Source organism: Pseudonaja textilis, chromosome 1 (genome assembly GCF_049901715.1).
Source record: "Pseudonaja textilis isolate UNSWEBS1 chromosome 1, rPseTex1.2, whole genome shotgun sequence".
NCBI classification, from domain to species: Eukaryota; Metazoa; Chordata; class Lepidosauria; order Squamata; family Elapidae; genus Pseudonaja; species Pseudonaja textilis.
This window is the reverse complement of record NC_141990.1, coordinates 164,733,810-164,750,101: the sequence shown is the minus strand read 5'-3', so window position 1 is coordinate 164,750,101 and position 16,292 is coordinate 164,733,810. Positions and strand designations below refer to the sequence as shown.

At 36.7% G+C, this 16,292-nt stretch overlaps 2 protein-coding genes across 16 annotated transcripts in view; one reads left to right on the top strand and one right to left on the bottom strand.

Annotated features, from left to right (window-relative positions):
* The window catches only part of RPE (ribulose-5-phosphate-3-epimerase), a 45,485-nt gene that overhangs the window by 511 nt on the left and 28,682 nt on the right, over positions 1-16,292 (top strand). For 4 of the 6 annotated variants that reach the window (XM_087942015.1, XM_087941974.1, XM_087942078.1 and 1 more), the window contains exons 2-5: positions 3,569-3,648; positions 5,488-5,627; positions 8,286-8,420; positions 8,591-8,677. In XM_087942015.1, the coding sequence (XP_087798141.1) occupies positions 3,569-3,648; positions 5,488-5,627; positions 8,286-8,420; positions 8,591-8,677 (442 nt within the window). Of the gene's footprint in view, positions 1-3,568; positions 3,649-5,487; positions 5,628-8,285; positions 8,421-8,590; positions 8,678-9,029; positions 10,912-16,292 lie in introns of those variants that run through there. The other 2 variants (XM_026707755.2, XM_026707754.2) reach the window with 1 other exon arrangement.
* Positions 11,226-16,292, bottom strand: part of KANSL1L (KAT8 regulatory NSL complex subunit 1 like) — a 48,948-nt gene continuing 43,881 nt past the window's right edge. For 8 of the 10 annotated variants that reach the window (XM_087941482.1, XM_087941378.1, XM_087941606.1 and 5 more), the window contains 3 exons: positions 14,387-14,552; positions 12,362-12,656; positions 11,226-12,278 (listed from right to left, as the gene is read on the bottom strand). In XM_087941482.1, coding sequence (XP_087797608.1) covers positions 12,417-12,656; positions 14,387-14,552 — 406 coding nt within the window. In that variant the 3' untranslated portion in view covers positions 11,226-12,278; positions 12,362-12,416. Of the gene's footprint in view, positions 12,657-14,386; positions 14,553-16,292 lie in introns of all 10 variants that reach the window. The other 2 variants (XM_087941282.1, XM_087941258.1) reach the window with 2 other exon arrangements.

The following is a 16,292-nucleotide window of genomic DNA, read 5'->3' as shown; positions in this document are numbered from 1 at the left end:
GAGAGGAGGGGTCTTGCCAACTGATCGTTAGCCATGACAGTCGGTACTATCATCACTTTGCTTGGCTACTTTGTTTCCAGGAAAGCAATATTTTGTTAGCAGTGCTTTGTTAGGGTGTGTGGAACTTGAGGGAAGATAATGCAGACTACTTCCTGGAAGCATTTTTGGGTTACAAGCCCTCATTCAGCCACTGTTCAAAGTTATGACAACCCTGAGCAAAGGGGACTTAATGAACAGCCTGCAAAGTTGCAGCCATTGCAAGCATCCTCCAGTCATGAGGTCATCATTTGCAACCTTCCTTGCTGACTTGCCACAAACAGTCAATAGAGAAGCTGGCAGAATGTTGCAAGTTGCTTTCACTGCTTTTTCATCCACCCACCTGTAGCACCTGGACTTGCTCCCTAGTGCCTACCCATGGCACTCATCCATACCTCTCACCTGCTGGATTACTTTTCTGGGATCTCCCGGCCCCCCCTCTTCAAGCAGACTGCTCAATTGTTGTGGCTAGATGAACTGTCATGTAATATTTAACTTTATGGCCACCTGCAGCTGGCATACAAAAATCAAAATGCCAATCCTTTCTAAGTTAACTAATCTTAGGAAAGAAAGTGTGTAATTGGGCTACAGTACATCTTTGTACTCAAATAAACTAGGATAAAAGAGAACTTTTAGTTTTGAAATACCTAGAAAACAAGTCAAATTGTTTAATATTTGGCCCCATATTTTATTTTTTTTATTATTGTATCATATAAAGTCCATAGCACAGGGGAAACGTGTATTTATTTAGTTTAGTTTTAAAACAAACTAATAAATGAACAAATCTTTTATTAGTCAAATATTTTGCTATGTCCCAGGCTTAGAAATCCCATGCATTGATAAAGTCCAAATTGTTATACAATTCAGATTCATATCTTTGAATCATATTACTCTTCCCAGAACCATAACAATAAATGTATGGATATTAAACCAACACTGGCAATAGAGGCCAAACCCGTGTCATGTGTATCTCCTCCATCATGTTACATATTCAATATAATGGAGTTGACAGCTAATATTCTTTGTAATGTCCAATAACCAGGAAAAATACTGTGTACAATTATTCTGCCTGTAAGATCTTCAGGACCTATAACTAGTCTTCTGTTAAATAATATCTATTATGCACTGTGTGCACAATTATTAGGCAAGTGAGTATTTTGACCATATCATTTTTAATGCATAGTTCCCAGTTTGTATAAACTTGAATGCTTAGTGGATACAAGCATATCAGATGATGTATATTTGTGTAATGAGGGAGGGTATGGCCTGAGGAGATCAACACCCTATATCAAGGTCTACATAATTATTAAACGGCTTCTTTTCCTCAGGCAAAATGGGCCCCAAAAGAGATTTAACTGACTCTAAAAAGTCAAAAATTGTAAAAAGTCTTTCAGAGAGATGCAGTATTCTTGAAATTGCTAGGATATTGATGCATGATTACAGAACCATCAGATGCTTTGTTGCAAATAAGTCAACAGCGCCACAAGAAATGTGTTGAGAAAAAAAAGACACACATTAACTGCCAAAGATTTGAGAATCAAACATGAAGGAACCAGGGACCCATTATCCTCCAGTGCGGTCATATTACAAAACTGCAACCTTCCTGCAGTGCCCTAGAAGTATAAGGTGTTCAATGCTCAGAGACACAGCATTGTAAGGAAGTAAGGAAGACTGAAACCTGGCCACTACAGAATTAGACACATCAGTTGAAATGGCAAGACTGAGCCAGATGAAAATCTGAAGACAGATTTTTCAAAGTTTAATGCACTGATGAGAGTGACTTGACAGACCAGATGGAGGGGCCCGTGGCTGGATCAGTAAAGGGCACAGAACTCCACTTCAACTCCTCAGCAAAGTGGAGCTGGGGTTTTGGTATGGGCTTGTAATATTGATGAACTAGTTGGATCTTTTGGGGTTGAAAATGGACTCAAACTCAATTACCAAACCTGCCAATTTTTAGAAGACACTTTTTTCAAGCAGTGGTGCAAGAAAAAGTCTGCACCTTTCAAGAAGACCATGATTTTTATGCAGGACAATGCTCCATCGCATGCATCAAAGTACTCCACTGCATGGCTAGCTAGTAAAGGCCTTACAAATGAAAGAATGACATGGCCCTCTTTTCACCTGCCCTAAACCCTATTGAGAACTTGTGGGCCCTTCTTAAATGGAAGATTTACAGTGAAGGAAAACAGTACACCTTTCTGAACAGTGTCTGGGAGGCTGTGGTTGCGCAAAAAGTTGATCATGAACAGATTAAGAAACTGACAGACTCCATAAATGGAAGGCTTATGACTGTTATTGAAAGAAGGATGGCTATATTGGTCACTGATTTTGTGTGTGTGTGTGTGTGTGTGTGTGTGTGTGTGAAATGTCAGAAATATTTATTTGTACATTTTGAGTTGTTTTATTATTCTCACTTTAACAGATGCAAATAAAAGAGGTGGGCAAATTTTCATTTTTTTCATTTAGTTGCATGACAATTCTGCACACTAATAGTTGCCCTATAATTGTACACACATAGATATTCTCCTAAGAAAGCCAAAACTTCACTTTTACTTTCTTAAATATCCAGGTTTGGGATTTATTAACATTTTGGATTGACTAAGGGCACTGAAGTTGTTCAATAATAAAATTAATCCTCAAAAACGCAACTTGTCTAATAATTGTGCACACAGTGTATTATAGCTCTTTATTTCAATTAACTAATATTCTAATTGTCAGTAAAATATGGTAAAATATCTGTTTCGAGTCAATCAAAATATATTTCAGTACTGATAATTTCTTAGGACTTTTAGATGCTGTTGATGCATGTGAATTAAACTATGGAGTCAGAAAACATTTTAAATGTGTGTACTGCCTTTCCTCAGTTTAGAGGAAAGATTTCTCTTGCAATAGCTCAAATAGTTAAAAATAAAATTGGCAAAAAACTGATGTAAAATATTAATAACTCTATTAGCCATGATTTACAAAGGAGAGAGATCTACCAAGTTTGGGAACTGGGTATCTGTATCTTACAAACACATTGCAAAATAATTACATTAAAACTCAATGGAATATAGACTGATGATATATATAATTAAAGCTGTAGATTGTACCTATATAATATTGTGAATAGATTACTGAAAATAGGAGTTGCAGTCCCAAACTTCTTTGCAAGTTGCAGTTCCAAACTTCTTTGTCAATATGTATTTTAGAATAAAATTCAACATAGACAGATCTCATTCTGCATAGGGTGATTGCCTTGGTTTCCAGTCCTTGAGTGGCATTCTGCAGGTGGCAGTGCAAGAATTCCAAGCTTGCCCCCCTTAACCCCTCCCTCCAGTCTGGGATTCCACCACCAATATGAACTGCTGCCATTGGCTGAAGGTCCTTTCAGTGCTAAGGATCTTTGCTCTTCAGTCAAAACAGGCATTTTATTAATATTTAATGAGTACATTAATTGCTAGTTAATTATGTAATATTGTGCATACACTGAAATAGTCCAGCAAAAATTGTTTCACAGTGGATTTGTTATTTTTCCCCATTTGGATAGGCATTTTGTTCCAAACATAACTTTTGGTCATCCTGTTGTAGAGAGCCTTCGGAAGCAGCTGGGTCAGCAGTCCTTTTTTGGTAAGCTGTTATTCTTTATTAATTTTAGGTTAATGTTAGGTTTTGAATTAGAATTATCCTCTTCTTACTTCAATATTGTTTTGAGCTGTAGAATTGTGCATAAGATGTGGAAGAAGTGCCATCTGAAGTTGGTTTAAAGCATCCAAAAGGCTGTTTTTTACAATATGTTAGCATATCTGAAGAGCCTCTCCTCGAGGCCTTACAGGAGCCATGTTATTTGAAAGATTCAGAGGTTGCCTTTTCCTTTTCTTGTATATGACTTCGCTTCATGAGGGCCCAGGGACTCTTCCCCATACAGCTATACAAGCAGAAATACATGAGGCAGCCTTCAAGGAAGCTATCTTAACTCTTGCAGCAGATGGTACTTTAATAATAGGTGATTCAGTCTAGCACACCTTTGAATGTTTGCATGTAAGGAAAACGGTGACAATACAATCTATTCCTTTGCAACATTAGTGTATGTTAGAGATCTCTGCTAATATGTGCTACTATATATATTTTGTTTAAAATGTGGTGGACATATCAGTTTTCTTCGTTACTACAGTATGAAAGAGAAGGCTCAAACAAATTGTTCCTAAGGTGAGGGGATTGCAAAAAAGTGAAATGATTTGGATTTAGGGGTTTGCTGTTTATAATCAATATTGTATTTAATATTTTGTTTATTCTGTTAAATATTAATCTGAGGTAAGTATAGTACCAGTGGGCACAACAATCATGACGGCCCATTTTTAAATCTAGCAAGACTTGTTGCCCCTTATTTACTTAAACACACAGGCACTCCTTAAACACATAAGCACTCCCTTTTAAAATGGATTTTAGTAAAGCAGTATTGCTGCAGCTTCTGACATTCCCAGACTTACCTTTCTCTTTCCTAGTTGTTTCTGGAGTCCATTTTAGAACAGACTTAAAGGAGGGGCAAGAAACCTTTTTTCAAGGAGTAGAATTTTACTATTTTAAAAAAAAACTTCTGGGTTGCTTTCAGCTCTATTTTTATATTCCATGGATATGCAGAAATTAAATGATACTAATATGGTGGTTACGGCTCAGCCTTTCCTATTGATTATAGCACAAATTGAATCATGATTGATCATATAATTAATTACTTGTTTAAATAATTAAAACACTTCTTGGAGAGCAAGCTTTGCTGCTGTAGTGGGTTCTGGGGTTCTGCATTGGTCAGGACCAGTGGTGGGCTCCTGCTGGTTCGGGCTGGTAGTTCCACCCCTGCCCTATCCTGTCCTATAGTTCCATCTTTCTCAGCTCAGCTGATTTGCACAGCACAACTGTTCTACTTACCGAGGCTGCCCTAGAAGGTAAGCTGTTGAGATTCAAAGTGGTGTTTTTTGAATGCTGCACACTCACAGAACTGGTTGTTAAACCAGTTGCAGCCCACCACTGGTCAGGACTTCTTGGAAAAGAGGAAGAGGCCATAAGTTGAGGTGGTAAGGGGTTCCCCTCACTAGATGGCATGCCGGTGGCACAAGCAAGGGTTGTGAGCAGCTCTAATAACAACAAAACAAGGTGTCCAGGCAAGTATCATTGCCATCAGAAATTTCGGAATGATAGGTGAAAAACATATTAACAAGTTTTTTTTTTAATTTAAGGCATTAGTAACCCCCAAAACAGATTGATATGTTAGTATTTGAGGGGGAAAGCCTACTAGATATGTATGTACATGGGTACTGAGTGCTAAAAGCTTACCGCTGGCTCCTAATAACTTTTATATCCAAAAACCGTGACAGACAATGTTTTATACATTGGGACTGTCCTCTGGTTGAATGATTCAGAAAACATGCAATTCAGTAATTTGTGCTTCTGATCTTATTTTATTCTTTCTAGATATGCATATGATGGTTGCTAAACCAGAACAGTGGGTAAAGCCTATGGCTGTAGCCGGCGCAAATCAGTATACCTTTCATATAGAAGCTACTGATAATCCAGGGGCCCTCATCAAAGATATAAGAGAAAATGGAATGAAGGTGAGAGATTTGGAATTGTTAAAATTTAGTAACTCCTCTTTTCAACGAATGGTTAGCACCTGCTTTGGGGTAGATTAAGGGTCAGTGGAGTTCAAGAGAAGGGGGCCTGGACTTAGTTCTGTTGTGGTTACATAAGGATTCTAGGCTGATCCCTCTTTTAATACCACTCCCAGGTTCTGCCACTCCTTTTCCTACATTATATCTCTGTTAATACTCTTATTCCTTATTCCTTTAAAATACCAAAAAAATATACATTGTATTACAGAAATCTGTTTTTCCCCTTCTGTTTAGTTGTATCCAATTCTTGGAGACAGCTTGGACAGGTTCCTGCAGTTTTCTTGGCAAGATTTTTCAGAAGTGGTTTTTCTATTGCCTTCTTCCTAGGTCTGACAAAAGTAATGGCTCAAGGTCACCAAAAATGACTGGTTTTGTGCCTAAGATGAATCTAGAACTCATGGTCTCCTTATTTTCCATTTATGTTTTAACCACTATAACAAATTGGCTGCTAAGGTGTTACACTTTCAGTAAAACAATCCTTAATCTCGTATAGCTCTGATGTCACATAATAGACTTAGATCTTCTATATTCTAGGGCAATGTTTCTTATATCTCTGATTGATGAGGCACTTTATTTTTCTAGTTGCCTTCATTATGTTAATGTGGGAATTAGTTCTAAACCAGGGGGATCAAACTGGATTTCTTTGAGGGCTGGATCAGTATTGTAGTTCTCTGCAGGTTGGCTGAGGGGAAGGGTGTGGGAAGAGATTGGATGGGTGCCTACTGCAGCACCCTGCTGGCCACAACGGGGCACGCATGTCCAGCCTGGTTTGTTTTTGCCTGTACGGCCTCCTGTAGCACCCTGCCAGCCAAAATGGGGTGCATGGCCAATTTTCCCTAGTAGAAGCATCACGGGCTGGTCCTTTGCTATTTCCAGGTTGGCCCTGTGGGCCAGATTTAAGCACCCTGTGGGCCTTGAATTTGACACCCCTGATCTAAACATTTTCTAATTGATAGGAATCAAAGCTCAGACCAGGAACCATGCAGAAAAAAATACTACACTTTGGCCCAAGAAAGTTAACTGCCAGTTTTCCTGCAGAAAATTTCTGTTTGACCGGAACAAACACTTGAAACTTTTCAACGTTCCATCATTCACAATAACTCAAAACAAGCCTTTTACTTTACTTCCCAGTTGGTTATCTTAGGCCACAAATGTAAGTGAACAGTAGTCCCTGCTTGCTATTTATCATCTGACCTATAAAAAGTTAGAAGACAATGATTTTGCATGTCTCATTAAAAGCCACAGAATTAAATCCAACAGAGCAAACAGCACTAGAATCACTTTAAGACAGCTCATGAATAACTTGGCAACTGCAAAAGTACACTTCTCTACTTGTGAAAATTATACATCAGTATAATTCTGCATTTGTACCACAGAACAGTACCTGTAACATATAGGTTACGTATTGTATACTTTGGAAACTGAATTTCTGAAAAGGGAACCTCAACAAGAGTACTCTAGAATGTTTACACAAAACATTTCACCCTGATTCCTGTTCTCCTTTTAGCTAGCTCCAGCCCATAGCAGCAAAGATGAAACCAATTTACCGCATGTCTATATGGTCTGAACAGTTTAGAACAGGGGTGTCAAAGTCAAAGCCCACTTGCCAGATCTGGCCCATGGGATGCTTAAATCTGGCCCGTGGGGCTGGCGTGGAAATAGCAAAGGACTGGCCCAGTGTCTCTGGCAGCAAAATGGCCAGCAGGGTGTTTCAGTAGACCATCCAGATAAAAAATGGGGCATGGGGGGCCTCAAGCACCCCTTGCACCCCATTTTGGCTGCAGGAGGCATCTATCCCATCTCCCCCCTCCAGCCAGCTCGCAGAGAACTACAATACTGATCCGGCCCTCGAATAAATCCAGTTTGACGCCCCTTGTTTAGAAGGACCCCCCTTTCACAAATGTCAAAGTACTCAAAGCAACATGTATTGACATCCGTACCTACACCCTTTTGTCTTAAACTTGGAACAATGGATTTTTTTCTTTGAGCCCAAACACTAAAATACTTGGAAATCATACACTGTGCACATACATACCAATCACTATAATGGGTGACACTGTTTAATCACAAGTTTATGACTGATGCGTCCATACAATTCTGAACTCCTGAGTACATTAAGCAAACATTAGCTTAGTACATGTTGGCGAATCTTTTCGGCACTGAGTACGGAAATGGGAGCGTGCGCACAGGACAGTGCTGGAAACCAGAAGAGCAGCTCCCTGGCGCACATGCATGCGCTAAGACCAGCTGGCCGGCACTCATGTGCGGTGGAAACTGGAAGCTCTTCCAGTTTCCAGAGCTCCCACACACACAAAGACCAGCTGGCCAGTGCACCCCCGAACCCAGAAGAGCAACGGGCAACAGCTAGTGTGCCCAGAGATGGCTCTGCGTGCCACTTCCAGCATGCATGCCTTTGGTTCGCCATAACGGGCTTAGCAGTTTTACATTGGAAGTAATCTACTTTTTTCTTTGCCATTGGAAAGTTTATTTGACAGGGCTTTTTACTAATATATGTTGGGAATAACTTTGAATTTTTTTGTTTCTTTTCTAAAAGATTCAGGATACAAGTTGTTTTAATATTTTGGTCCTTTTCTTCTTTAGGTTGGTTTGGCTATCAAACCAGGAACCACAGTAGATTTTTTAGCACCATGGGCCAATCAGATAGACATGGCTTTAGTTATGACAGTGGAACCTGGTTTTGGTGGACAAAAGTTCATGGAAGATATGATGCCAAAGGTAAGTTTGCCAATTATTTCAAAAATCGCAGCATTATGAAAAAGTAATGGGACTCTTAAACATTTTAATTGAGAATGTTCATACCATATATTGATGTCTACTTTTTGCATATTATAAGAAAAATAATTAGTGCTCCTGTTAATTGATGTTCTTTCTGCATTGCTAATTAGGTTCACTGGCTGAGAACTCAGTTTCCTTCTTTGGATATTGAAGTAGATGGTGGCGTAGGGCCAGATACTATACATAAATGTGCGGAGGTAAGACTAAGAGATAGTCCATATTAAATGAAAAATTGTAATTACTGGAACTTGTTAGGTCTAGGTAATCCAGTTTTTTAAATCTCAGTTTAATATTAAACTCTTTTTTCATTCTGATTAAATATAGAAGTAACTTTTTCGCAAAGCATTTGAGTATTCATTTGTGGTTTTGACAAACCTTGATGCTTCTTGCTGATTAGGAGTAATAAGGAAAGTATAATTAAAGGTGCTGATCTGGCTAACTGCTGTTCGTTTTCCATTAGAATGTATACATATTTCACAATTTTCTACAATTTATTATTGCTTGTTTATTTTAAAAATTCTTATGCAGTGTCATGGCATTTGCTTTTAGGCAGGTGCAAATATGATTGTGTCTGGGAGTGCTATAATGAAGAGTGACGACCCTAGAGCTGTGATTAACCTTCTGAGGAATGCCTGTTGTGAAGCTGCTCAAAAGCGTTCTCTTGATCGGTAAAATCAGGTTGCAGCCAGACCGGTTGCGTTTTACTGTTCTCATTATGGCTCGGTTGGGATACCATTGTGGAATAAACAAGAAAGACATCAACTTTGGAGGCTCATTTTATGACCAAAAAAACCCAAGCACAATACACAGTAAGAGTGTCTTGTGATTTTGGAGAAAATGCTCTGCTTGCTCCTTGATTTCATGCAGCACTTTGTCATGGAAAAGATTTTTTTTTTAAAAAATACAAATGTGGTAATTCCTTAAAATGCTAAATAACCCTTGAATTGGAAAAGTTTGAAGGGTAACTTGGCTTTGATGAACAATTATAGGTCTAATCCACTTTAAGAATAAAAATGGGAGGGTAAATATGAGAAATGGAAGGATGGAAATGGAGCAGGAAATCTGCTTCAATGTTCTGAATATGAAAATAACAGCAAAAGTTGCAAACCATTAAAAAGATAAGATCATGAATATATAATCTGTAAAACTTTTAAAAATTGTAATCAGTTATAACTGTTAACATGACAGAAGGAAAAACTATTAAATACTTTGAAAGTAATTTACATTAAATGTTTCAATTTAAATGTATTTCCTAGAATCCACACATTTCTTGGTTGTACCCTCAGCCTGAAAAAGAGTGCATACTTTGAGGAAATGTTAATTATCATTCAGCTTGTATACGTTATTTGCAAATTGAAAATAATTTTTGTTTTTTTAATGCATATGCACACCCTTTTGGTTCCCAATTGATACAGATGTTTCAGAAATTTCATTTTAGTTATACAGTACTTTATACTATAAAAATAGTTAAGAAAATGTTATGATTTGGTGCCTGTCAAATGCCTTTTGAACAAAAAACAGTCTTCCAGTCAAAACTGGCATATCAAATTACGACATTTCTATCATTTTCTTAAGAAAAATATGATAATGAAGACAAACATTGCAGTTCTCTTTTCAGTGGAATGTTTGACGTTAATCTCTTTAATTGCTTTTATTGAGAATATATTTTGAAATTAAAAAAATAATTTGATCCATTTCCTGCTCTTTTTATACTGACAAAACAAGTGGGAAACAGCGTTAAAGAACGGGATGAACAGATTTTTTTAAAAAATGTTTTTGTTGATCCTTGTATCTTGACTTGCATAAAGAGTAAGCTGATGAGTAGAAAAGCAAGAAAATATATAGAGTTTCTGTTGTTTAATTGAACTAAAATAAATATTTTTTACTCCAGGTTGGGCAGATGAGGTAGTTAAATGCATACTTTTTTGTTGTTTTTGAAACTGATAGCAAACATTTAGGAATTCTGGCTTTGGTCAGGGACTCTTATTTAATCTGCAAAGGCTGCAATCCAGTACAAATGTGGCTAAGAGTAAGCCCTATTGAATTCAACAGAATATTTGATAAAACATAATAAATTTGACTAGGAAATTTTGCATATGTTAAAAATAATGCAATGTAATGGTTTATATAGGTCTTTAAATTCTTTAAAATAACTAAGTAGAAGTTAGCACACATAAAACAGGCATCTATAATAGACCAAGCAATGTATATTATGAATTACAAATCCTTCACTTGTCAGCAACTGTAAGAACAAAAGATTTTCACAAGGAATTTATCACTATGAAAAAATAACTTACCAGAAAAAAGAATTTTATCTTTCAAATGATCAAAACCCACCTTTTAGCCAATATTAATAAAGATGTAAATCGGAATTAGCTCTGTTTTAAGAGTGAGAATCAAATCAACAAAATAAAAATCTTTTTTTAAAGAATGCATGTTTTCATTTTTCACATTTTGGCTGGATACTCATATATTAGAAGTCATAGTAATTTATATATTAAGAAATGTGAGTAAGACGATAAACTGGAAATGAAGTTGACCAACAAAATACAGATTTTGGCTTTGGCAAGCAAATCAGAGTGGGGGGGATGTCATTTCATATTCATCACAATTATGTAAAACATTTGATGCCAAGCCAACAGTATCTCCCAATCATGATTTGTCATAGTTAAATACAAAATACTAAAGGGATTCTATATGTTCATTTTTTGATACATATTTCAATCCATTAACATCACACTGTAGTATAGAGAAATAACTTTTAATTTTAAAACCTTGCATTGAAAATTGGCGTATCAGAGGCAAGATTCAAAGTTAATTTCCTGGACAAAGTATTTAAAAAGCTAAAACCAAAATATATAGGAAACTACAATCTAACATAGGCTGTAGTGTGAAAAGGCAACTTAACATTTTTATATTAGCCAGTGTACTTCTAATCCGCTGGGGACAATGAAACACTAAAATTTGGCCATCTACCCATTAAAGTTTACTTGACAGTTTTAAAAAGCATACTTAATAATAGTATGTTAATAAAAGCCATCAATAGTTCCTCACAGAAGAGCTATCATCTTGAATTGGTAGCAATAAATGCACACAACAGTCCTGTGCAATATCTATTCACCTAGCATTCCCTGGTGGATACAGGTAACATTGCAATGCAGCATTTTGAAATTTGTATGAGAACTTTTTCATCTGTCTTATCATTATCTAAAAGAGCTATTTCCTTGCTCATAAAGCTTATATTTAAATGTTCTCTTTTCCATGTATATTTAAAGTTTCTAAGATACAAAAATGGATGCTCATAATCCGCTGATTGTAGCACATATATAGTGTTTGTAGGGATACAAAAGAGTTAAATAAGTAAAAATACTGCTTAAATGCAATAGAAATAGTAGATTCTCTTACTTCAGAAATCTGAATTTCTCAGATACTTCTAGTACTTACCTTTAAAATAATTGGGGGGGAGGGGGGAGAGAGAAATCCATTGAAGTATAGAAAATTAAATCATTTAAACTGACTATCTCATCTGTAGTTTTAACTTGCCTAGCCTAATGAATGCAAGTATGTGTTTCATTTATAAATTTATAGATTATTGATTTCTTTTACCACTTGCTATATGCAAAGATATCTTTTGCTTCATTGCAATAAGTAGACACTGCATATTTGATCAAGATGGGGCAGTGAGGTTACAGTTTAAGAGCATCCACTTTTCACAGGTATATTAGTCCACCGGACAGAAAACATTCTTCTTGGGAATTCAGATAAATATAATAAATACCTCTTGCATTCTCATCCTGCCTGTAAAAAAAGTCAAAAAATATATTGTAAATATAAATATTATGAAGAAAATGATTGCTTGCATGAGCATGAAATTATATTACCTTACATCTTTCTTCCACTTGATTTACTTTTCTAAATAAGTAACTTTACTTTCTGTCACGTCTGTTTTTTCCCCAAGTAAATTTGGTGGTGGTCTTCCACTTCAGAGATGATGGAACTCTCCTTTTGTGGCTGATTATCATTCAGAAAACTAAATGCCGTGTATGGATTATGGTCAGAGTCTCTAAGAACAGACATATCTGAACATTCTTGATGAACTGCTGGTGGACATTGGGGTATTAAAGCTTCTACTTCTTCATTTTTTAGTGGAAAAGTCCGCTGTTTCCAGAGAAGAGTCTGACAGAGATGAAAGATAAAAGGCACTGAAATAAACTTTTAGCAAAGTGTGTCTCTTAACCTCTATTTTTAAGATTAGTCACATCCACCCATGCCAGTACTTGCAGATAGGAAGGGGGAACTGCCTTAATTTTTCAACAGATGTTGGAAAGAAAAGAATTAGAAATGCAAATGGCTGCAGATATAACTGCTGCGCTAACTGGATGCCCTGGAAAAGAAGCAACTACTATGGTGAGGCTGCCTGGAAGCCTTTTATAATGCCTAAATAAGTTATTATAAAATAACAACTTGATTCTTCTTCCCTATCCTGGTCTTGCTAGGAGATGAGTATATATACATTTGATAAAAGTTGTGATTATTAACAATTTACTTCTCCTTTCCCATTTGCATTCAATTTGTTCCCCCTCTCTTCCCTATCTTACTTCACTTCACCCCTTTCCATTCCATTACCCCCACCTCACCTCCTTTTTCGGTGTCTGCCAGAATGGAAAGGAAGATGTGCTTGTGTATATAAAAGAAAGAGGAAAAATATGGCCACATATATTGGAAATCAATTTTGGAAGTGTACTTTTTCTGCAGGCCATTAATTTAATTAGAAACAAATTGTGATTCTCTTATTAGTTCTAGGGCGTGCAGCTTCAAGCCAATGTCCATATTCAAGTTTTTCATACCATGTTTCCCCCCAAATAAGATATTTTTTGCCACAAAAAAGGCACCAGGTCTTATTTTCAGGGGATGTCATCCACTTACTAATCTCACTTGTGCATGTCACCCCCGGCCTCCTTTTCGCTAAGAGGCCTTCAGGAACTACCACTTCTGTGGCCGGCAAGGCTTTCCTGAAGGCCTCTGCAGCTGGTAACAGAGCTCCGGATCGATCCAGATTCTTCTTCAATGCAGAAGAAATGGGCCGGCAAGGCAGGTGTTAGGGTGTGTGAGGCCTGGCTACAACTGTCCAAAGGTAAGTAGTAGGTCAGCTCCCCTCCCCTTCCTCCCAGCTTAATTTTTACCAGTCTACTCTGGAGTGGATGGGATCTTAATTAAGGTTTATTTTGGGGATAGGACTTACATTGGGCGCACGTGTAAAAATCAAGCAAGGACTTACTTTCAGGGTAGGTTGTATTTTCGGGAAAATGGTATATAAATATGAAGGAAGAAAGGAATCTCCAAAAGTGATTTTAACTGGAATTGGTAACTAGATGACAAGGAAGAAAGCTGGGCACCGAGGAGTTTTTTTAACATAGTCTTTTTAAATGAAAGAAGTTCAAGATTATTTTTGGAGTAGATATGCTATATATCTTGTACAAAATATTTGCAGTGATTCTTAATTCTGATACTGGAAACTCTAAAATCACATCATTTGCATCAACTTAAAATTTACACAGTGACAAAAGTGTTATTTAGAAGGTTAAATTAAGCAGCTTGGGGAAGCTTCATACAATATAATCTAACATACTACCCCCAAATAAATAAATAAATTATTGCAATGAAATAAATATGTATTGAGTTGCGTTTCTCCAATGCATTAAATAAATTAAATTAAATTAAGTGTTCTAGTATATTAAAATGCTTTAATGAACAATAACACAAACACTTTATAACACAAATGATCTAAGCAGGATTTTTTTTAAAGGAAATTGCTAAATAGTTCAGTTTGGTCCTTTTAACTGTTCTCCAATAAACTCAACAATAATTACATATTTAAATTGCATATTCATTAATGTGTGCATTACCATTGATATTTTTTTTCCTGAAGACTGTGATGTTCCCAAATATTGAGAATTACAGGCTTCTGAAGTTATGCCTGCAGTGTTTTCCGAAATATAGGTTGTTAAATTAGAATTTGCTTGTTTTTCTTTCAGTGATGCATCTTGTTCCTCTAAATTTCTGCTATATGACCTATAATGAAATAAAATAAGCTCTAGTTTCTTTCAGTAACAATGATCTGATGAACAATAAGATGATGGAAGAAGAATCTCTAAAATCTCTAACAATAAATGTAATTCTAAAGGGAACTTTTAGGAAACAAAAACACATTTTTCCACTGTATATAAAATTTTTAATATTTTTAATCAGTCTTTTTAATGTTTTATTTGTGGAACAATCTATAGTCTTTCTGTGATTCTATCTGTCCTACATCTTTTAAAAATACTTTTACTTTCATAGTAAAGGATGAATATGAAAGATTGCTGAAAATGATGAAAGAGAAGAAAGCAAAGATTGTGTTTTTTGATTTCTTGGAATCACAGTATGAGAAAGGTGCCAAATGATCCAGTGTAATAGAGATAATCCCCATGCGATCAAGTCTGTGGAACATATTTTTCATATCTCTTCCGTTTGATTTGATTCTATTGACTATATTATTGCTAAAAGGAGATGGAGGAGCTCAGTTATAATATAAAAGACTAGATATGACTAGAATTCATCATAAACTGTTCCTATGTAAGCTTCAAAGCCAGTCAATTTATATGATATAATATTGAATATATATCCACCATTTTAAAGAAGAACATCAGGAATAGCTTTGAAGTCCTGAACCACATTAATAGAGAATTATGGAATGAAATTAAATAAATTGTTAAGGATGAATGTGAAAGGAAACTGCTGAAAATGAAGGAAGAAAAAAAAGCAAACTGGATGTTAGAATAAACTGGAAATTGGCAAGAACAGAAGAGAAGCAAATCCAAGAAAGGGGGGGGGGGGGATCTCCGAAAAGAATTTAACAAAAGAGCTTTTAGAAAAGACAAAAAGCAATATTACAACATCTGTAAAGATACTGAAGATGGAAACAAATGTGGGGGGAAAGGAAAACTTTTGAAATACAGCATAAATTAGACAGAGATGTCAGCATCTAAGATATCTTAGAATATATTCCTTACTTATAAGAACCTCTAGTACTAAAATATGAAGTCAGATCAGCACTCCAGTCATTACCAAGTCTAGAAGTTATATGAACTGATGGAATACTCATGATGAACATGGCAACCAAAAGAACATAAACTAGTCAATTCTAACCAAGCTATGCCAGCAAATCTGAAGAAAGACATGGGGGCTAACCAAGTGGAAGATGTCAATCTAGATTCCAATACTAAAAGAAAGATTTAACAGACTGTGCAAATTATCGTACAATATCTGGTGGCCTTTTAGGGTTGACAGGTACTCTTGGTACCAATCGTGAAAGTCTGGAGGCTACTTCTGGCGCCCTTTCACAGTTGGAATGGTACTCTTGCTTCCACGGCGTCAACGAGCATTGGGAAGGTGTCGGAAAGGGTGTTGCGTAGGCATATGCCCATGTAGAGCGTCTTAGTGGATGTCTGGTGGTTGCTAACGGCCATTTAGGGTATCCTAATGGAAGTGTACTGATTGCCGGCAGCCTTTTAATTTGGAACCGCATTCTTGTTTTCAATGGTGCTAAAGGGCGTCGGAAGGCAGTTGGAATGGATGGTGCTAAGGCATTTGCCTGTGTTGGGGTCTGTATCCGATGGACACTGACAATTCCTACGATCCCCATCCTAGTGGAGATTTGATGGCCACTGGGCCATTTACAAGGCCAACTGACTCGGAGAAGAGAAAGTCACGTGGGGCATTATCTCCCAGCAAGAGTAGGATCTCAGCCTCCGGATCCAGAGCGGGGAAGTG